Source organism: Felis catus, chromosome A3 (genome assembly GCF_018350175.1).
Source record: "Felis catus isolate Fca126 chromosome A3, F.catus_Fca126_mat1.0, whole genome shotgun sequence".
Taxonomy (NCBI): Eukaryota; Metazoa; Chordata; class Mammalia; order Carnivora; family Felidae; genus Felis; species Felis catus.
In genome coordinates this window covers 89,454,533-89,477,848 of record NC_058370.1, presented here as the reverse complement: position 1 = coordinate 89,477,848, position 23,316 = coordinate 89,454,533, and the positions used below count along the sequence as shown (strand labels likewise).

General features: G+C 45.3%; 1 protein-coding gene across 8 annotated transcripts in view; it reads left to right on the top strand.

Annotated features, from left to right (window-relative positions):
- The window catches only part of SFXN5 (sideroflexin 5), a 116,676-nt gene that overhangs the window by 24,059 nt on the left and 69,301 nt on the right, over window positions 1-23,316 (top strand). For 6 of the 8 annotated variants that reach the window (XM_019827405.3, XM_045054401.1, XM_003984118.6 and 3 more), the window contains 4 exons: window positions 2,736-2,813; window positions 15,320-15,346; window positions 15,820-15,874; window positions 17,854-17,879. In XM_019827405.3, coding sequence (XP_019682964.3) covers window positions 2,736-2,813; window positions 15,320-15,346; window positions 15,820-15,874; window positions 17,854-17,879 — 186 coding nt within the window. The remainder of the gene's footprint in view (window positions 1-2,735; window positions 2,814-15,319; window positions 15,347-15,819; window positions 15,875-17,853; window positions 17,880-23,316) is intronic. The other 2 variants (XM_045054398.1, XM_045054399.1) reach the window with 1 other exon arrangement.

The following is a 23,316-nucleotide window of genomic DNA, read 5'->3' as shown; positions in this document are numbered from 1 at the left end:
CACTAGGAGGCTTTCGGGGTGTTGGGGGCACAGAGCAAGGGTTTGACTAAACTCTGGGTACAAAAACTGAACTTCCCACTTTCTAGCTGTGTGACCTTAGGCCAGTTGAAACAGTCAACATGCATCCCATTTTGTTGAAAAACAAATGCTTTAAATCTAGAAAGAAAATCATCCTCACTTTTTTTTTAAACCATCCTCACTTCTTCAGTAGTTACCTCAGTGCTATGTTTACAAGTGATTTAAAGTGATTTTTTGTGCTTATCCATTTTTTCTGACATTTTCTCTAAACAGCATGGATTGATTGGGGCCCCCTCCAATAAAAACCCTCACAAAGCTATCTCCACTTTGGAAACAGATTCTGGGAAGGGACTCTGGAATTTTGGTATTGATACCCATACATTTGAAAGGGGAGGGGCTGTACTTTCCAGCAGTCAGGCTGCTCCTAAGTAGTTTCCCTGGCCCCTCAATGCCCTGGGTTAGACCAGTGTTGGCCACAGAAACTTCACACATGCCTGATGGGTCAGGTGGCCTGGCTGGCTTGTCCGGGCTCCCAGTTAGTCCTGCTGGTGGCTGTTCATTTCTCATTCTATGGGACTGCCTGTCAGCTGGCTCAGCAAACACCCCACCTGCCCCACTGGGTGCTCTTCCTGATGCTACATCCTGCCTTTAGACCAAGGTACTTCTGTGGAGGTCACTCTGCATTCCTCTGCTCAGCCAGCCTTATTCTTTTATCAACAGGAGAACAGAGGCACCTGGGTAACTCAGGCCCTGAGCCACAGACTCTTCATTTCAGCTCAGGTCATGATCCCAGGGTCGTGAGATCTAGCCCCATGTCAGGCTCTGGGCTGAGCATGGAACCTGCTTAAGATTCTCTCTCCCTCTGCCCCCTCCCATGCTCATACTCCCAATTAATCAATCAATCAATCAAGCAAGCAAAATTATAAAAAGGAGAACAGAATAGCTTCACTGGGTTTCTTTGCCCACGCTAGACAACCCTGATGTCTGGGTGCCTCACCTGACCTTGACATAGGCTGCCTTCCATGAATGTTATCTGCTTCTTGTTAATTTTTTGAGGTATGGTATATATATGATAGAATGCACAAATCCTAAATTTATGGCTTAAAGCATTTTGACCTATGTTTATACCCATATAACCACCACTTAGATGAAGACATTGAACATTTCCATTACCTCAAAGGGGTCCCTCGTGCCTTTTCCACGTCAACACCCTGCCCCCCCCCTGCCAAAAGTAACATGACCTCCACCAGGTTGGTTAGATTAGCATTGCCTGTTTTTGAACTTTATACATACTCTTTGGCATCTGACTTCTTTTGCTTTTCATTATGTATGTCAGCTTTCACAAATCACCCCAAAATGTAGTGGCTTCAAACAACAACACTCAATTCTTTTGCTCACTGATCTTCCATTTGGGCAGGGCTTGCAGGGGATGGTTTATCACTATTCCATGCAGCATCTGCTAGGGCAGATTGATGGGGCTCTGGAAAGTCCATTTCAAGATGGCTCATTTGTGTGGTGGGTGAGTTGATGCTGACTGTCATCTGATAGCTCAGCTGTAGCCTTGGGCCAGAGCCTCAGTTCCCATCCAGATGCATCACTCCAGAAGCTGCTTGGGCTTCCTTACAGTACGATGGCTGAGTTCCAAGAGAATGACCATCTCAAGAGAGCAAGGTCAAAGTGCAAGGCATTTTCATGACATAGCCTCAGAGGTCACATAGCCTCACCTCAGCCGTACTCTATTTGTGGCGGCAGTCACGAAGGCCTGCCCAGGATCAGCAAGAGGAAACATGGACTCTACCTCTCAATAGGGATGTGGGAATGTTCTAAAAGAGGGTGGGGAGTGGTAGATATTGGAGTGTTCATCTTTGGAAAATACGTTTTGCACTTTATTTCTGTGAGATTCATCCATGTTGTAACATGTATTTGTAGTTTGCTTTTTACATTGCTGAGTAATATTCCATTTACCTGTCCAGTCTACTATTGACATTTGGATTGTTTGCAATTTGGAGCTATTTGAATAGTGCTGCTATGAATATTCTTATATAAATATTTTGGTGGGTAAATGCTACCTTCAATCACTGTTGCTGTCCCTTTAGCTTTTAAGATCTTACAAATGATACAATTCTATCTTCTTTTTCCCCCCTCCCTCTCTCCATCAGTTACTGTAGCCGTATGTTCTTAGTATGTAAATCTCTGCTGGTGTTTTTAGAATGTTGAAAAGAAATTCTATGAGTATTATATAAATACGTTCTCTTTATAAAAACTTTCAGTATTGCAATTAAGAGTAAATTTCCTTCTGACACCCCTTGCCAAATCTGGACCCTTTCCCCTTACCCCACAGTAACCCCTGTCACTAGTTTGCTAAGTCTCCTTCTAGAGCTTTTTTGATGCATCTACACACATGAGTATTCTCATAGAAAAATATTGTTTTCTGTGTGTGTGTGGGCTTTGTTTGTTTGCTATAATGAATGGCATCATACGGCTCTGCAATTCACTTTCTCACTCAAAAAAATATGTTGGAGATGGAATCACATGCAGATCTACTTTGCTTTTTTAAACTGCCAAATATTGTTCCATAGTATTATTATACCCCTGTCATTTAGCCACATCCCTTTGGAAGGACATTTAAAGTGTATCCTTCTTTATTGTTTGCAAGTGAAAGAGTTGCAGAAGCCTTGGATCTATGCTCCTCAATGTCTGTTTTCTTTCCCCTGCAGAGACGTCTCAGAGAGGCTGTGCAGCTGCTGGAGGACTACAAGCATGGGACCCTGCGCCCAGGGGTCACCAATGAGCAGGTAACTCTACTGGAGGTGGGAGGAGAAGGAAGGGGGCAAAGTCACAACCCTTTCTCTGCATCCGGAACCAACTCTCTTCCCTTCATTATCCACTTCCACTGTTACATAGCCATGTGGACTTCTGGTTTTTTGGAGGAGACACTCAGCTCTCTCTCATACCCTGGGTCTAGGGGGAAGCACAGAGGTGATAAGACAAGAGACGCCCAAAGGCAGTAGTTTCCTGGAGCTGATGTGTACATCTCTTCCCAATTCCACGTTCAGTGACATCAGAGAAGTAACTTGAAATCAGCCATGTGGGAGCATTTACACCATGGAAATTGGCAAATGCTACAAATCAGGACTTTCTTCCCCAAAGAACTAATTTTTAAATATTTACTAGGATACCACTACCCAAAAGTTCAGGTTGAGGATGGGAAAGATGGGGCAGGATAAAGGGGATTAGGCTAGGATGCTATAATTTCATTTTTTATATATCATGTAGGAATTTGAACTAGAGCTAAGTGAAATGTTATTGGTTGTGTTTGGTTTGAGGAAAGGTAGAGGTATGCAGTGCAGGGCTACTTTAATGATTATAGAGACTGATGGTTAACATTGCCAAAGTTTTTCTTTTTGTTTATAAACTTTATTTCAAAAACTTAAAAAAACTAATTTCACGCCTTTTTTCCCCCAAAGTAACATGTGTGCATAGTTCAAAAAGTTAAATAGTAATAAAATACCTGGAGGAAAAGTACTATGTTGTCCCATCCCTCTTCTGTTCCCATTCTTTTTCTCCAGAAGCAAATACTTTTAACTATTTCTTCACATAGAAATCTGTATGTCAAACCAGTATGCTTATCTATAGTCTTATTTTTCAACTAGTTCTTTGTATTATCTATTTATAGTAGGTGAAGATTCAGCTCTCTTGTTATTTACTTTCATAAAAAACACACTTCTCTCCGCCATCCTCATTACTCTCCCAAAATAGTTATTATGGCTTTGGGGGTTTATGGATATTCAGTATTCACACTATTACAATTATACAAATACCATTTACTGTTTTTTGCTTTTTCTCTTTTGAACTTTGTATTTTACCTGGAGTTAATAATTGCCTTAGTTTTTCACATTGGCATAGTTTTCTTTATACCATCTCTACCTCTTACTACATTCTTTAGCAGACTTTGATATTTTCAGTGCCTCCTTTCAATCTGAAGACTCCTGTCTTTCGGTTCCATTTTTTTCCCCTGAAGTTTTCCTTTCTGGTGTCCACCTCTTCCAGCTCCAGGCCTTTCTATTGGTGTATACTTTAGTTTTGGTGGAACACCTCTTTCAGTAGCTTCCTAATATAAGAGTAAATGGGAAGAAAATTTTGAGTCCTTTTATGTCTGAAAATTGTAATTCTTCACTCAGCCTTAATTGACAATTTTGCTGAGGAGAAAATTATAGGTTGACAGACATTTTGAAGACATGACTCTATTGTCTTCTCACTTTCAGGACAGCTGTTGGAAACCTGATACATTTCATCTCTGATTCTTTTCAAGTAACCTGTTTTCCCTTTTTGGAAATGTTTAGGCTCTTCTCTTTTAAAATTTGTTATTTTGGGTTCCTAGTGACCCTTTTCAATCTGGAGACTCCTGTCTCTCAGTTCTGGCTAATTTTCTTATGCTGTTTCCTTGATAATTTCTTCTTATTTTGGAACTCCTGTTAGCCAAATACTCGACATCTTAAATTGACACTTAAATTTTCTTATATTTTTTTCTCTTCCATTTCATCACTTTGTCCTGTGTGGCTTTGCAAGAAATTTCCTTGAGTTTATTTTCAACATATCTATTGAAATTTTAACTTCAGCTAGTATAATTTTAATTTCCAAGAGCTCTTTGACTGTTTCTTTTTAAAAATCTTCTTTTTTTTAATGTTTTTATTTATTTTGAGAGAGAGTAAACATGCACACAAGCAGGGGAGGTAAGGAGAGAGAGAGAGAGACAGAGAGAGACAGAGAGAGAGAGAGAGAGAGAGAGAGGGAGAGAGAGAATCCCAAGCAGGCTTCACATTATCAGTGCAGAGCCCGATGCAGGGTTTGATTTCAAGAACCGTGAGATCATGACCTGAACCAAAATAAAGAGTTGGAGGCTTAACCAACTGAACCACCTCAGTACCCCTTAAATTCTTCTTAATAGAATTCTTTTCCTGTGTTGTGAGTACAGTAGCCATCTCACGTCTCTGCATTCTGGAAGACAAATGGGGGAAGGAGGCTGGAGTCCCAATACTCACTTTGCAAACTTTTATTAATTTCCCTGCTTTGAGTCTCACTTACTCCCACCCTCTACTGTGCTGGTGTTCTCAAGTCTGGGATCACTTGGATTTAGTTTCTCCAGAAGGCTGATAAACCTCTAGCATCTGGGAAACAGGTGAGGGTGATAAGAGTCACCTTGCTGTATGGTGAAGGCCTTGGGATCTTATTGCTTTGAGGACAGACTTTAGACCAACTCCCTGTGTTTAGTCTTATGATTAGCCTTTTTTTCCTGTGGTACCTGGTACCTTCAAGACCTGAACTTTGCTGGTGTTTTGAGAGCAATGGACTGGCTCCCTAAGCATGTCTTCCTCAGGCATTTGGGGGATGGTTTTTTCTTGTCTACTGGATAAGTTACTAAACCTCTAATTATTTTCCATCCAAAAACATGTTGCTGTCCCTCCTCTGCTGTTGTCTCTCCTTCCATTCTTTTGGTGACCCTATGAGGCACTGCCCATGCCTTCTAACACCTTTAGGTGTAAAGCCCGTGCTGAGGCTCTGGGCTGACATCAGGACACATTAGTACCTGGCTGGATGTTCCTGGGGTGGGTGGCTCAGCCATCAGCTCTCCCCAACCTAAGTCATGTAATATGTATTTATGGAGCACCTGCAGGCCAGTTTTGATGCTGGGGCCTAGGGGAGAGAGCAAGGAAGAAAGTAGATGAAGATCTTGCTTCATGGACCCCCCGAATCTAGGCAATGATTATGAAAAACCACCATACTGTGGGACAGCAGAAGAAGGAGTAACCTTCCCAGACTGTCTGGAAGAGATTCCCACCAGAGATTTGAGGGATGAGAAGGGAATGGCCAAGAGGAGTACTAGGTAAGAGCCATCTGGGTGAGGAAACACATCATGAGCGAAGATAGCAAGCCCCCCACAGCGGAAGTCTGGGAGAATGTGCTTGACTGAGGCCCGGCCACTTGAAAGGAGGGCAAATATGTGAGTTGATGCAGCACCTTGGCCAGATGTCCTTGTGCAGGGCCCCAGGGAGTGGTGGGAGATGGGACAATGCCTGGCTAGACAGGGTCTATCTTCAGGCATCTGTGCTGCTATCAGCAGGAAGCACAGGCTGTGATCAGATCATCCCTGAGCACAGTGCTTCCCTCTGGCATGGGCACTGAGGAGCCTGGGTGGCCTCACCTGACATCTCCTCTCTAGGCCAAAGTAATCCTCAGACCCTTGCAGTTCCTCTTGGACCTGTCAGGGGTGAGTTCAGCCCCCCAACTCTTCACCCTGCATCTGCTCCCAACCCAAGCTCCCTCTGGCTGAGGTTGGCCTCTTGGGACTCCCTCCAGCATCCAGAGGTTGGGGAGTGAGGCCACATTTCTCCTCTTTACTCCCTTCAGTAGCATAAAGATGCCTGCCCTATTTGCTGGGCCTCTTTTGTTTTCTGCCCTGAAAGCCCCAGTGTGCCCCCAGAGAGCTGGGAGGAGGGGGGGTGGGGCGGGGGATCCCGGCACTAGCCATGCTTCCCAATTCTGGCTCACGTTAGTGATGCCTGCAGTGTCCATCTGATGGCTGGGTAGCACAGTGCTCTAGGTGTGAGCCTGCTGCTCAGCCCCATTAATAATCATATCCTCCCTCTACTTCCCTGTTCAGTCCTCCTGGCTCTCACAATACTTCCCTCCCTGGGCCTCATCTACAAAGCCACACCTCCTCTGGCCTCCATGGACAAGAACAGAGTGGGTGGATGATGACATATTAGCCCAGGATTTGGGAAAGCCTCAGCATTCTGCAGTTAAGGATGGTCCCCTATTCCTGGTCTAGGCTGGTCCTGCTCACAAACCATATCTAGGCCCAGGGTGGCTCTGGATCTCAGTCTGGACAGCTGCCTCATCTGCCCCTAGGCTCTGTGCTTGCTCTGACGTCCTTTTACAGGCGTGTGGATCAGAAGCCTGTGGCTGCCTCCTGATGCCTGTGGGCCTATCCTGATGTCACAGGCAGCGCAGGGTAACCTACTTACCAGCTTGTAAGCCTGGCCTCTTGTTATGACATCTCACCAGTGGGTACATACAAGTGGATTGCTAGTTTGTTCACACCTGATGGCCTTTGTTTGGTCTTCTGTTGGTGGGTGGCTGATAATTTCTCCAGAGACTGTTGTTAAAAGGTTACTATTCCAGTGAAAAATTAGTCTTTAGGATAAAATAAAAATAAGTATGTATAAATTACCCTTTGGGCTTGACAAGTAGAAACTTGATGTGCTAGGAGCCCTATTAAGGACTGTAGTTATCAGTTAAACAACAAAGCCATAGGGGTGCCGCGGTGGCTCAGTCAGTTACGCATCTGACTTTGGCTCAGGTCATGATCTCATGATTTGTGAGTTCGAGCCCTGCGGTGAGCTGTGTGCTGACAGCTCGGAGCCTGGAGTCTGCTTTGGATTCTGTGTCTCCCCCTCTCTCTCTGCCCCTCCCTCACTTGCTCCTATCTCTCTCTCTCTCTCTCTCTCTAAAATCAATAAACATTTAAAAAATTATTTAAAAAAAAGCCATAGATGAGAGCAAAGCTATAAGCATAGGCAGCTGGACTAGGTTTCTGGATGTTGACTCTGTTGTGGCGCTTTATACACTGGGGTGTCGCTGCAGTGGTTTGCTGTGGATGGAGATGGGTGAGGTTAAATATGAAAGATGCCCTCTTGGTAATGAGCCGCCACTCACTTTGGCTTACCAAGTGCCAGGCATTGTGCTAAGTATTAGCACTTTACACACATTTCAGTTAATGTTCACAGGAACCCTATTTGGTAGGTACTTGTATTAATCCCATTTTACAGGTAAGAAAACTGAGTCTCAGAGAGGTTACATTACTTACCTAAGGTCACATAGCCAGTATGTGGTGGAACAGGGATCTGACGCTGGGCCTGCTAGATCCAGTGCCCATCTTTCACCCACTTCCTGAAGGTGGATTTGGCAGGGAAGGGTGTACTCTGTGGAGTGGACTGATGTGTGCAAACATGGCAGGCAGAAGAGCTTGGCATTTGTGAAGGTCTGCAGCCCAGTTACACCTGTGCGGTTCGCACACACAGTGCAGGCCCGGGGCATCTGCTGAGCATCCTGTTTGGAGCAGTTGCTCTGGGAGGTGGGCCCGAGGGGGAGATGAGCGCTCCCTAGTTCCTGCCCTCACCCAGCCGGCTCCCAGCACAGGTGAGGTGACCACACAGAAGCAGGCGCTAGAGGCCAGGCTGGAGGCAAGACTGTGGCTGAGGCAGGTAGGAGCTCAGCCAGGAGAGAGTCCTGAGAATGCAGGGAGTGAGGAAAGGCCTCACAGAGGGGACACAGTGGTTAGTGTAGAGTGTAGACAGAGACCCACCGTGTTCACAGACAAGAGGGAGAAGTGAAGTGGAGATTAAGAGAGAGAGAGAGAGAGAGAGAGAGAGAGAGATGGGGAGGGAGTGTGGAGGAGAGAAAGGAGTGGGGAGAGAAGATGAGACCAGAGAGAGGAAGCTGGAGAGGCAGTTGGGAAGTTACTTATTGCAAAAGTTTTTGCAACCCAGGTAGAGATGTGAGATGCGTTGTATGGGGCAAGGGGAAGCTACCGGAAGCTCTTGAGCAAGGGAGTAGCCTGAATGTGCACTGTGGTAGCATCAGTCCGAGTGCCAGGGGGAGGGTAAGTGCCCTTAGGGAAACCAGCCTGGAAGCTACTGGAGTGGGCAGGCGTAAGGAGAGCAGGTCTCTGGGAGCCCCTGTGGGCTGCTCTTGCCCATCATTCCACATCCCCCAGGGCCTGGGGACCAGCTCACCTTGTTAATTGCCTACTCTGCACCCAGCGTAACCTACTGGTTGCCCAGAGGCCCCACGAAAGGGTGGATTCTGCCTGCAACCTGCCAAGGAGAAAGGGCAGCTGGTGTAAGAGATCCTGCAAGTCTCCTCCTCTGGCAGTGTGGAAATGGGGTCAGCTGTGTTTGAGCTTTGCTGAAAATAGCAGAGAAAATATGAGAGAGTTAAAAATACTTGCACCCAAAATCTTCTCTGGGTGTCAGCAGGTTTGCCAGAAGGTGGCTAAAGGGAAGGCTTGGCTGACACCTCCCCTTCCTTACCAGAGCCTTCAGGACCCCTAGCCTCTGACTCCTGGTCGGGAGCCCACCCCTCTAGGCTGGCCACGGTTTGTCCCTTACCATTAGCGTAGGACAGGCAAGTGGCCAATCCTAGCTGAAGCATTTGCAGGATGTGCTAGGTGTGGTACTGGGCGCTGTAGGTGCATCTCTGGGCTGGGTCACTGCGGTGGGCTCCTGGGGGGTACCCCTATTCTACCTGGGCCCCTCTGTCCATTCCCATCACAGCACGCAGAGTAATCTGTGAGCACCTACATTATTTCATTCGTTCCTTGGTTCCAGAGTTTCTCAGCCTCAGTGCTATTGGCATCTGGGGCCACATAATTCTTTGTTGTAGGGGCTGTTCTGTGCACCGTAAGATTTTTAGCAGTATCCCTGGCTTCTACCAACTAGATGCCAGTAGCCCCCTTCCCAAGTCATGACAACCAAACATTGCCAAATGTACCCTGGATGCAAAATCACACCCCCCCCTGCCCCCCGGTGAGAACCACTTCTCTACAAACTGTGTTGTGTCCCTGCTTTCCACTCAGAGTAAAAGCCATAGTATTTAGCACAGCCTGCAAAGCCCCCTTCCTTCTGTGATCTTGTCTCCCAGTAGTCTCCCCTTATTCCGTCCACTCCAGTCACGCTGGCCTCCTTTGCTGTCCCTCACACGTGCTGGGCAGGCCCACTTCTGCCTCAGGGCCTTCGCTCTGGCTGTTCCGGCTGCCAGAACAGTCTCCCACTAGATATCTGCATGACTTACTCCCTCCTTCAAGCATTTCCTCCCATGTCACCTGAATGTAAATGACCCCAGGGCACCTAGGTGGCTCAGTGTGTTGAGCATCCGACTCTGGATCTCAGCTCAGGTCTTGATCTCAGGATCATGAGTTCAAGCTTCACACTGGGCTCCACGCTGGGCGTGGAACCCACTTAAAAAAAAAAAAAAAAAGAAAAGAAAGAAAATGACCCTGCCCACCTTGTACTGCTGTGCCCTCCATCCCCACTGCATATAAGCTTCATGAAAGCAGAGATTTTCAGTATTTTTTTCATTGATGTGTTCTTAATGCCAGAGCTGTCTGTGGCTGACACATAGTAGGTGCTCAGTAAATATTTGCTGAATAAATGAATTTTCTTTAATTTTCACAATAACCTTGAAAGTAACTATTCATATCCCCATATTGCAAAAGAGGACGTGGAAGTGCAAAAAGATTGAGTAAATTGCCTCAAATCACATGGCCAGCAAGCGGGAGATCTGGAGTAGACCAGGGTTTGATTCCAAGGTGTGTCCTCTTCGAGAAGCTGCACGTATACAGAAGAAGTTACTGCCGCTAAACTACCAGGGGGATGTTTTTCTCCTTTTATGAATCTGTAGGATTGAGGGGGGGGGTACCTTTACCCCACATAGACTTGCATATGTACATATTACCTGGGAGTAACCATGGCAACAAAATTAATGGTAAGGAATAATGGGATTGGCCCAAGTGATAAATTAGGAAGTTTTTTTTTGTTTGTTTTATGGAGGCATCCTTTGCTTTACAGAAGGATCCCCTTCGGGCTCTGTTTAATTACCTTCTGGAGGTTGTTTTAAATAGGCTCTGTCTTTGCTGCCTTTAGAGGTTTGGAGAAGCAGCTTGGAAGGAGGCAGAGGGGAAGGGGAGTGAGCCAGACTGGGGGCGGTTGCTCCCTTCATCTGGGTTTTGGGTGCTGGGGTATGCCCTGCTCCACACCCAAAAGGCAAGGCTTCTCCTTCTGAAGCCCACCCTCTGCCCCTTCCCTTGGCCTCTACACGGGGTTCTAATAGGTTTGTATGACAGCTCGGCTGAGACACTGGCCATTTCTGAAATCAGCAAACTTCTGCATTGTTCCAGCAACCTCTTGCCCAGACTGCTTCCCCCACCCCCGCTCTGTCCTCATTGCCCAAGCTGAGAAAGCAAGCAAGGTCCAAAGTCTCACGTCCACATGAGTTCCAAGGGTGCGACTGGGGCCGCACCCTTTTATGTTCCGCCAGAGGCATGGAGTGAGATGGGCTGAGCCCAGAGAAGACAAGTCATATTAAGGATATAGGTTAAAGGTTGAGGAATTCGCAGGTTAAAGTGTAGCTACTTCACAGGCTGACGAGAAGATGCCAGAGGCTCCCCATTTAAAATAAACATTAAAAATTTTTTTTCACATTTATTTTTTTTTGAGAGACAGAGCAAGACAGAGTATGAACAGGGAAGGGGCAGAGAGAGAGGGGAGACACAGAATCTGAAGCAGATTCCAGGCTCTGAGCTGTCGGCACAGAGCCCGATGCGGGGTTCAAACTCACGGACCATGAGATCATGACCTGAGCTGAAGTCGGACGCTTAACCGACTAAGCTACCCAGGTGCCCCCAAAATAAACATTTTTAAAAAAGGATCTACTGGGTACAGAGTTTCGGTTGAGGAGGATGAAAAGGTTCTGGAGGTGGATGGTGGTGATGTCCACATAACAATGTGAATGTGCTTAATGCCACTGACCTGCCACTTAAAAGTGGTTAAAATGGTAAATTTTTAGGTTATGTATATTTTTCCACAATAAAAAAAGATGGAAAATAGCCTAAAAGTCCACTTATAGGGCACGGTTTACAATATATGCATCCAAGGTTTCTGTTAGGAAGAGTGGTGGTGACATGGAAAGATCTCCGAAATATATAGATGCCTAAAGGGAGAGAACAGTGAACGTCAGTGTGCTAACATTTAGAAACAGGTGCATGTGGTAGTTAAGACTGGAGACTTTGGAGCCAGACTGCTGGGTTCAAATCCCAGTGCTGCTGTAAGACTTTGGGCGAGTCCCATAACCTGTCTGTGCCTCCTCCATTTGCACATCTATAAAGTGGGGAATTTACTAGTCCCTGCCCCAAGGGGCTATTGAGGAGATTACATTAGTTAATATGTACCAAGCCCTCAGAAGGGTGTCAGACTCCTAGCACTTGTTCACTAAATATGAATGAATGAGTGAGGATGAATGGAGGGACAAATCTGAGTCAGGGGTCGTGAGCTCTGCCTCTGAGGCTTTGGAGGTGGCTCTGAGCTTTGGCTTCCTCACCTGGGCTGTGAGCAGGTTTCTGAGTGTGAGAATCAAATAATTAAAGGGAGGGAAGGTGCTCAGCCCAGCGGGGAAGCATGGAATTATGTGTGAGGCTTTGTTATCGCCTCTTATCTGTGGCACTGGCCTGCGTGGTGTGGTGGTGTCATTGCAGGGTGGGGAATATGTCTGTGTGCGCTGGGTCCCTGGCCTTGCCGCTGACGCTCCCCGCTCCTGGGTGGGGCAGAGGAGGCAGTCCTTGCACCTGAGGGACATGGCCGTGGCCGTGGGTTACAAGCACTGGGCTGCGCAGCTGGACTTCTGTGGGAGGGGAGCAACAGGTGCTGGCGAGGGGCATCAGCCACCGGGCTGCAAGGAGGAGGTTCGGAGACCCCAGGATGATGTCAGTTGACTCTCTTCCTCTTCTCGTGCCTCAGGCACGGCAGTCACCCTGGCCACACCAGGGTATTTTAGATATGTACACCTCATTGAGACCTCTGTTTAGTCAGGGTGAGCCAAGCACCGGAACAAACAACCCCAGATTTCACGGACTTACACACAAAGGTCTGTTTCTCTCTCATGTCAGAGTCCAGTGCTGCTGGGAAACAGGGCACATGCCATTGTCCAGGGCCTGGCCTCCTCTGCCTCGTGGCTTTGCTGCCACCAGCCTCCACTGGATCCTCTGCGGGAGGTTGCGGGGCCAGGCCTGGTGGAGGCGTGGTGAATGTCACTTCCACCCATAGTTCATTAGCCAGCACCCCATCACATGAGCCCACCTGCCCGTGAGGGAAGCTGGAAACACAGGCTTCGCTGTGTGCCCAAAGGGAAATGCAAACTGCTGGGAGCATCCAGCACGGTTCTGCCCTACTCTTACCACAACCCATTTCACTGATGGAGAAACTGAGGCACGTAGGCAGAGTAATCACACATCCAGCAAGTGATTTGAACACAGTTTTAATACCTGTTCTTTGTACTGTCGTTTGATGTCTTAGACCAGTGTTTTCCACCCCAGCTGTTCATCAGAATCGGGGGGAATTTTTTCCTTTCTTTTCTTTTTATAAGAGTTATATAAAGAGATCTTGCACTTTTTTTTTTTTTTAAATAAAATTTTGGAGCACCTGGGTGGCTCAATCAGTTAGGCATCCAGCTTCGGCTTGGGTCATAATCTCCTGGTTCATGGATTTGAGCCCCATGTAGGGTTCTGTGCTAGCAGTGAGGAGCCTGCTTCAGATCCTTTGTCTCCCTCTCTCAAGCTCATGCTCTCTCTCCAAGAAATAAACATTTAGAATAGGATAGAAAGGGGCGCCTGGGTGGCTCAGTTGGTTAAGCTTCCAACTTCGGCTCAGGTCATGATCTCATGGTCCGTGAGTTCAAGCCCTGCGTCGGGCTCCTTGCTGACAGCTTGGAGCCTGGAGCCTGCTTTGGATTCTGTGTCTTCCTCTCTCTCTGCCCCTCCGCCGTTCATGCTCTGCCTCTCTCTGTCTCAAAAATAAATAAACATTAAAAAAAATTTAAAAAAAAGAATTTAAAAAAAAAGAAAAAAAGAATAGGATAGAATAGATTAGAATGGAATTTTAATTTAGAATAGCTTTAGGTTTGCTGTGTGCCCAGCACTGTGGGAGATACTGGAGGAGGGCAGCAGGCATGCCCCTGCCTCTAAGAAGCTGGACCTAGAAATGGAAGATTCTGATCCTGGGTGGGGAGTATGGGGTGTCAGGAATCTGAGCACAGGGCCTGGGGTTGCACCAGAGCTGGTGCTGGGACTGGAGGCGCACTGTATGAAGGCACTTTCTGAGCAATAGAGGATCTGCCTTTTATCACGTTTTTTTTTTTACCTCTTTGCTGTTATGCACTGACTCACCTTCTTTGGCCAACAGTGATTTTGCATTTAGTTTTTCTCTCTTCAGTCCCCTTTTCCCCTAATTATTAAAAAAAAAAAATCTACCACTTCTAATCTTTGAGGGTCTGGAATAGCAGACAATCAAATATGTTTGAAATGTATCTAAAATAAGGATAATTAGGCTGTCGATTAAGGCTTGAGGGACTCTGCTGTGAGTAAAATGCATAAACTTTAACATATCAATCTTATGCTTCTGTTTCTGCTACCCAGTAGCCTTCTGCAGCTTAATTTATATTCCAGATGACAATGCTGCTATACAAATGAAGCGTTCTCTTGTAAAACTCAAATCAACTGCTGGCCACCTCCTCCCTCTCACCCCATACCTTCTTGCTCCTTTAAAAATGCCCCGCCTTTGGTTTGCCCATAAATTTTGACTATGTTTGCTTGATTTCTTTTTGAAAGGTTTATCTTATCACATTTTAACATCTCTCAAATGGGATGAGTCTGTTCATTGATGGAGGTCTTGGCATTATGTTATACTTTTATTTCTTAGCGGGACATGCTAGTGTATCTTAGGGTCAGTGATGTCTTAGATTCAATGAAATACAGCATTTGTGTCATTTGAAGGAACTGGCAATTGTTCTGTCCCTCCAGCCTGTCTCCTGTGCTGTGCTGGAGAGACCTCACTGCTCATCTGAAAGCAACTTCTCTTTATAACCTTGTTATAATAACAGCAACAATAGGAAAATAATGCCCACAGCAGTCGGCAGCAATAAAGCCCTTCCTGTGTGTCCAGCGCTGCGTCAGTCACTTTTCCTATTCCTCTTTAACAATGTTGGAGGCAGAGCCATTATCCGCATTCTACAGATGAGGAAATGGAGGCTCAGCAGAAGAAGTGGCAAAGCCAGGCATCCAGGCAGTCTGTCCAGCCTTGAAAAATCTGTGTTATGCTGCCTCTAGTGATTCTGGGAGACAGTTAAAGTAACTTCGTTGAAATCGGGACTTCATACCTGGCCATACCTTAGAATCAACTAGAGAATTGCTGGAAGAATTTTTCAAGTAATTTTACAGCGCAGCCAGAGCAGAGGACCCTTGGTCGAAATGATCTGCATGAGAGACCCGAGCTCTGCTGTTCTGGGCTCCCTGATGCCACAGCCCCAGGGATGCTGCCAGTCCTGGGGGAGTCAGGACAGCCTGAGCTTCTCAGGCCCTCCGAACTGGATCTCTTGGTTAAAATATGGGGCTTTGAGACTTTAAATTGATATGTGCTTTGAATTTTTGTCCTTTATTTTCTTTTCCTTTTTTCTCTCCCTTCCTTCCTTGCAGCTCTGGAGTGCACAGAAAATCAAGCAGGTAATTCAATTTTGGATTCATTTCCTTCCCTCCTCTCTGCTCTCCTGGACCTTGCCCTGCGCTGTCCTGGGGAGTCATGGCTGTGCTGCTCAGCCTTGCCCCTCCCATTTGCCACGTGCTGCCCTGCCGTCCCTTCTTTCCCAACACCCAGGGCCTGAGTTTCTGAATGCCAGAGCTCAGGCCCCTTGCCTTCTCCTGGGCCCCTGAGCTCCTTCCCTGTGGGCTCCTCTACAAAATCCTCCTTACATGCCTACGAAATACTAGGCACAGGGGACAGAGGACCCAGTCCCACTCACCTGCATTCGGCTTTGAGCATTAATCAGGAAAAGTCCTGTTTGCTGCCTGTGTTTTGTTTCTCTTGCCTTGAATGGTGAGAAAGGACTGGCCTTCCAGTCCTCCGGGGGGAGCTCTCCTTTCCCTCCCTCCTCCTCCTCCCCACAGTCACCCTGTGCTCTGTTCCCTGCTCTTGCCAGGCTATTCTACACCCAGATACCAATGAGAAGATCTTCATGCCCTTTAGAATGTCAGGTAAGCCCCTGGGACCCTCCTGAATCTGCCCGGCCTCAGGCGCTTACCACGGTTACAGCTGCAGAAGCATCCAGATGCACCAAACTGAGGAGGGGCAGAACCCGTTACACACACGGCCAGTTTGCACCTCCGTATTCACCTTGGCCCGACCATACACGTCTCTGGCCAGGCCTTAGAATCACCTGTGGGGCTTTAAAAAAAAAATGTGCCTGTCTGCCTTTTCTTCCTGAGCAGTTGGGGTGCAGTGGAGGCCTCCACAGGTGAATCTGGGGCTCCTTTTCCTGTTATACACCACCCACCTACAGCAGCAGCCTCAGGGATGATACCTGCTTCTGGCAAGCCCTATCTTCTCTCTCACCTACCTGTGCATACTGTGCTCTTTCCTTGCAAACCACGCTCCCTTAAAGGCACTTAATCCCCAGGCTAACTCCCTGGTGTCCCATCCTGCTATTAACCTGTACTCCAGAATGCATGAACTGCATTAGCACTACTGTGCACACAGGGAGGGTGGATTCCCATTCTGTGGAGACCAGTGGTAGAGGGGCTGGGGTGGGAAAGTGGACATAAGATCCCTGCCCCCAGGAAGTCCCTGCCCCCAGGAAGTCCCTGCCCAGTGGTCACTAGAGGGAAGCTCTTTGTGCATGAGCTTAGTAGCCCAGAAAACACTTGCACGCACGGGGCCTGGCCTAGCGTGTTTGTCCTACCTGTAGTTCCGAGAGGCCACAGGCCCTGTCCAGAGTCACACAGCAGAGGTCAGACTCCCACCAGAGTGTTGATGCCTACTGCGTGGCATTTCTCAGTTCACTGGGGCACTCTTGCAGGGTGGGTGGGAGGGCTGTTGGCTGCTGCCTTGAGAAGTCCTCAGGTGGCTGGAGAAAGAGTCTCTATCAAGAGGTGTTCTCAGCTGAGTCAGTCAGGATCCCCACCCCCAGACAGCCTGACCTCATGTGAGTGAGAGAACAAACAACCACGTGACCTCATTGTGCTGAGGCATTGCGTGCCCACGGACCCTCCTTGCTTGGCTGTGAGGAACTCCCAGGTAGCAAAGGCCTCTGGCCGAGCATCTTGCAGCTACGGCTGTAGGTGCACCGGGCCACAGCACGCTCTCACCTGGGGCCTGGATCCTCTTGTAATTCTCCAGCCAAACCTGGGGCCCATCTCCAGAGGAATGCGGGCAGTAGAGTGACGGTTCACGTGCAAGCACAATTATGCACAGTCAGGATGCGAACCTTTGCTTTAGATAACCCAGATAAGTGTGGTTCTCTGCTGTCCAGCCCGCCAGCTGACTGCCTGCCATAAGCTACAGGCCAGGGACACAGGGCCGCCCCCTGACAGTGGGAGGTGGAGGGCAGCAGACGGGGCCTCCGATAGTCCAGGAAAGCGAGCGGTGAGGAGACAGTGCCTGGGGCCTGCTCTACTGAGGATGTTTAGGCAGGGTAGGAGAGATTTTAAAGAGTACCCCTGGCACTTAGAGGTACACATCTCAAGTGTGTGGAGAGTTCCCCTTTCAGAACTGAAGTAAGGCTCTGTGCTAGAAAGGTAAGCTGAGAGAAGAAGGAGGACATTCTGGGGCCTTTGAAGGCAGCGTGCTGTGTGTAGTGGGCGTGGGCAGGGGACACGGTGCCTCCTGGAGGAAATCATGAAAGGAACACCAACGGTAGCACCAAGTGCATGGTGTTCCCAGCGGTGGGCAGCCCTGCCCTCAGCAGAGGGCTTCTGAGTTTTGGAGTGAGAAGTATCTGGCCAAAGAGGAACAGAGAGAGGGTGGCGGGGGGACACGGGGGAGCCCTCTATCCTGGGGAGGGCTGAGCCGGGAAAAGGCCTGGGGGCTAGAGGTGCCTTCTGCCTCGCTGACCTGAGCTCCCTCATCAGGACCATTGCCAAGACCAAGTCTAGAGGTCTCTTCTGGTGCCTCTGTTGAGGGGTGGAGTGGGATGGGGTGGGACTGTAAGACCTGACCCTTTCCTCTCCCCTCTCAGGTTACATTCCTTTTGGGACGCCAATTGTAAGTACTGCCTTCAAAGGGTTTTCTTTTCTTAAAAAGTGTTAATGTATAACTCTATATTGTAATAGAGTTATGTGATAGAGTAATATCATAAATATTTGAGATGTTGATTTAAGATTCATTCCTGGAGGGGAATTAGCAGGTAAAGTAGCATGCATGTCTTTTTAAATCTCTTGGTGTGTATTGTTGAACTTCTTTCCACAAAAGTGCGCCAACGTGCACCTAAGACAGAGCCTCCAAGTGCATTTGTCCCTGCACGTTCCCATGCTGAGTATTGCCACTAGGACATGCTCCTTACAAAAGACTTTTCCCAAAAAGCTTAGGAAGTCAGAGAATAAGCATGCCTGCTGAAACCCAAAGTTTAAAATTAACTCAGAGGGGTGCTTGGGTGGCTCAGTAGGTTAAGTATCTGACTTTGGCTCAGGTCATGATGTCACGGTTCGTGGGTTCGAGCCTCACATTGGGCTCTGTGCCGACACTCAGAGCCTGGAGCCTGCTTCGGATCCTGTGTCTCGCTCTCTCTCGGCCCCTGCCCTGCTCACGCTCTGTCTCTCAAAAATAAATTAATGTTAAAAAAAATTAAAATTAACTCATAAAGGATTCAGTATTCTTTTTGTTTAGTTTTGGAATCAAGGTTAAGTTTGCTCTTTAAAAAAATATATATATATATATATATAAAACACATGTATAGAAGGGTGCATTCATCATAAATGTACAGTGTGGTACGTTTTCACAAAGCAAGTACATCCAAGTAACCTGCACTTAGATTCAGAGCCTAGCAGCATCTCAGGAACCTCTCGTGTACCCCTCAGTCACTACCCCCACAGGGAATCACTTTTCTGACTTCCTTTACTATATTCCAATTTTGCCTATTACTGAATTTTATATAAAGGATATCACCAGGATGTACTTTTTTTGGTCTGCTTTCCCTCAAAATTATCTGTGGGACTCATCCATACTGTACGGACATCCATATTGACTCACCCATTGGTGTATGTAGTATTTATTTGTTCTTTTTTCATTGCTTTCTGTGTCATATCGCATTGTTAGAACTATATCAAAATTTACTGATCCATCCTCCTTATTTTCTGACTTCCTAAACTTTTTGGGAAAACTCCCCTGTAAGTAGCATGTCCTGGTGACAATACTGGGGCTTGGAGTGAACAACAAACAGTGGTGCTTTGTACAAGTCTTTTAGAGGGCATTTTCCCTCACTTCTCCTGGATTATACCTACAGTGTTAAAGAGATAGCAATGAAATGCAGCGTGTAATCCTAGAGCTGGGATCGGGACCAGGGCAGGGGTATGTGTGAGATGGTATTGTGGTCTCTTGGAAACTGAACATACATTACATATGATGTGAGTCAGTAACCATACTTGTTGGCGTTTCCTCCAAGAGAAATGAAGACATATGTCCCCACAAATTTCTGTACACAAATGTTTATAGTGGCTTTCTTCGTATTAGCCTAAAACTGAAAAAAGGTAAGAATGACCAACAGATAGTATATCTATGAGTGAAAACCTGACTGGGAACATAGTCATTGCTTAGTCTGAAAGTTTCCTATATATCTCATAGGTCTCATTCCTTCTCTGTGTATTTGCAGACCCCCCTTCTGTAAAAAAGCGTTTTCCCATCTGCCTTTCCCTTTTAATGTTTTTTAAATTATCAGTAAGTATGGTGGGTGTATTTTTTGTATTTGGTTGATAACAAGTTACTTCTGTCATTATTCATTTTCATATGCAGATTGTCCCAAATGTGACCAGTAGGAAACCTTTAAAGCAGTTTCTCTGTCCATTTGACAAGTCCTCTTTATCCTTTGATACTTTAGTACTTTTTGGCACAATGTATAGATACTCCAGGCTCATCTTGTGGTCTCTGCCCCAGTCCTGGAATCATGCATTTCTACAAACAGCTCTGATTCTCTTCAGAGAAGAATGGTATTTAGAAACCAAGATCTGAATGCTTAGGTGTGCTCACTGTTGCCAGAGCCTCATTGTTTCTAGGCCCTCTTAGCATGCATAGCTAGGAAATACCACTTCTTAAAAATGATGAGTTAATGCCAATACCTTGAATCCCAATCCAACATCTCAGAGGTCTTCCTTCCTCCCATTTCATATTTATATCCCCCTCCTCCCTGAATGAGAAGCCAACAAACATATGTGTACTCGCTTACCAAATCTTGCACACAAATGAAAGAATTTCAGAATTACTATATCAGTACTATTCCCCAAAAGTGTATTAAGTGAAGTTCAAGATTTCTTTGAAGTTCTTTTTGTCCTTGGACTCTATCCTCCTGAGGGTGTACAGTCACAGAATTGTGGTCAAAAGTTATTTGAAGTAATGTTTTTCTTCTGTGTGGTTATTTGTTTGATATACAGTTAGGTTTATGTGTTATTGTTGGCATTCAGTTTTAGTTGCTTCTCTGTTCTTATTGATTTTTTTTAATATCTAAAATATCAACATAAGTCAAAGCTATATAAAAAGGCATGATAAACGTTCCATTCCCTGGGGCACCTGGGTGGCTCAGTTGGTTGAGCATCTATTGATTTGGGCTTAGGTGATGATCACAGGGGCATGGGATTGAGCCCTGCATTGGGCTCTGCACTGAGCACGGAGCCTGCTTGGGATCCTCTTTCTCTCTCCCTCTGCCCCTCTCCCCTGTGTGTGCTCTCTCTCTCTCTAAAATAAAATTTTTAAAAAGTTCCACTTCCCTTTTCACCTATCCTGTGTAGGTAAACAATTTTATCCGTCCTATTTCTTTTTCTAAATAAGCAGATACAAATATAGGTCCCATTTTTTCTTATACAAAAGGTAGCATTCTATATATACTCTTTTGCACGTTGTTTTTTCCACTTAATCACATATTCTAGAAATCACGGCCCATCAGTTTATACAGGTCTTCCTTGTTCTGTTTTTTTCTTTTTAACATTTGTTTATTTTTGAGAGAGTGCAAGGAGGGGAGGGGCAGAGAGAGGGGGACAGAGGATCCAAAGGGGGCTCTGCTGACAGCAGCAACAGCAGTGATGTGGGGCTTGAACTCACAAACTGCATGATCATGACCTGAGCTGAAGTCGGACGCTCAACCAACTGAGCCACCCAGGTGCCCCATCATTCTTTTTTTTTAAATGGCTATCTAACTGTCTACTTTGTGGAAGTGGCATAATTTATTCAGCTAATTTCCTTCAAATGGACATTGAGACTACGTCCACTATATTGCTATGATGAATTATGCCAGAATGGGTAATCTTGTGCATATTGTTTTGATATAGTTAGAGATATACCTTGAGGGTAAATTTCTAACTTCTGTGTAAGGACTAATTCAATAGACATTTCTGGAAACACTAAACAAGAAAAAAGAAGATGCAAATAAACAATATTAGGAATAAAAAGTACAATAACTGTATATACAATGGAACTTTAAAAGATCAGAATGCATTAAACGATATGGGGTAATAAATCTGAAGACCTGGAAGAAAAGGGCACATTTCTAGGAAAGCACAGCTTCCCAAAGACCACCAAGCAAGAGGAAATACGGAATATGACTAGACTATGAATAACAAGAAATTAAATCAGTTGTTTGAAATATATGCACCAGGGGCACCTGGGTGGCTCAGTCAGTTAAGCATCCAACTTCGGCTCAGGTCATGATCTTGCGGTCCGTGGGTTCGAGCCCCGCGTTGGGCTCTGTGCTGACAGCTCAGAGCCTGGAGCCTGTTTCAGAGTCTGTGTCTCCCTCTTTCTCTGACCCTCCCCTGTTCATGCTCTCTCTCTGTCTCAAGAATAAATAAATGTTAAAATAAAAAATAAAATAAAATAAAATATATGCACCAAAGAACGAACAAAACATAACCACTAGACTCCTATGATCTTCCAGATGACTACTCTTTATTTTTATTTTTTTAATGTTTATTTATTTTTGAGAGAGAGAGACAGAGCACAAACAGGGGAGGGGCAGAGAGAGAGAGAGAGACAGAGAATCTGAAGCAGGCTTCAGGCTCTGAGCTGTCCGCACAGAGCCCGACGCAGGACTTGAACTCACAAACTGTGAGATCATGACCTGAGCCAAAGTTGGATCCTTAACCGACTGAGCCACCCAAGTGCCCCTCTGGATGCCTACTCTTAAAACAATAGCCAAACTCAATTTTCATTATACTCAAGAAAGAGGATAAAAAGAAGAAATGTTCCCAGTTCATTCATGAGGCACTTTGAGACCAATACCAAAGAAGTAAATGGAAGAAAGAAAAATTGTAGGCTAATATAACTTATGAAATTACAAATAGAAGTCCAAATGAAATAACAAATTGAATCCAGCAATGCATTAAGACATGTCATAACCAATTTTTACTAAGAATGATAACATTAGGAATATATTAATAGAGTTCATCACATTAACAAATTAAAGGAGAAATGTGATAATCTTAGTACATTTAGAAAAATGATTTGGTAAAATGAAACATAAGTCCATTTATGACTTTTTTTTTTAAAGAGCAGATTAGATTCAGAAGGGAACATTGTTAATTTATAGAGGGTCTATCCAAAAAAAAAAAAAAAAATCCCAACCCCAAAGCAAGCAACATTCTTAAAGATGAAACAGATGAAGGTAAATTCTTAATGTCTGGGACAGGGTAAGAGTATCTGATATCCAACATTTTCCTGGAAAACTAGCAAATACAGTAACACATGACAAAATAAATCAGTAGTAATAGGATTGGAAAGGAAGAAACAAGAACATTCATGAGCATAGGCAAACTATTAGAACTACTATTTTTGAAGATGTCTGGATGTAAGATCAGTATATAAAACATTATTATAGGCCTTTGGACCTATAAAAAACGTCTAGAATATAATGTTTAAAAAAAGATAGTATTTACAATAGCACTTAAATCTATAAGGTACCATAGCAACATTTTTTTTTTTTGGATAGGAAACAGTAAAACTGCTTTTATTTGAAGACAACATGATTGTGTACATAGAAAATCCTAAGGAATTTTCCAAAAAGTGGCTAGAATTAATAAATAAACTTAACAAGGTAGCAGGCTACAAGGTCAATATACAGAAATCAATTATATCTCTATATACCAGCAGCAAAAAGCCTTATACATCATTTACAATGACATAAAAGATATAAAATCTTCAAGAATAAATGCTTCAGAGGTTATACAAGATTTCTCCGCTGAAAATTACATGCGTTGCTGAGACAAATGAAGGAACACCTCAGTAAAGTCAGATATATACCTTGTTTGTGGATTGAGAGTCAATATTGTTAAAATGTTAATTTTCTCTAAATTGAGCCATAGATTCAACACAATCCCGTCAAAACCTCAAGATCTTTGCTGTAGAAATTTACTAGTTAGCCTAAAATTTATGTGAGAATTTCAGAAGACCTAGAATAAGCAAAACAATTTTTTTTTAATTTTTTAAAAATATAATTTATTGT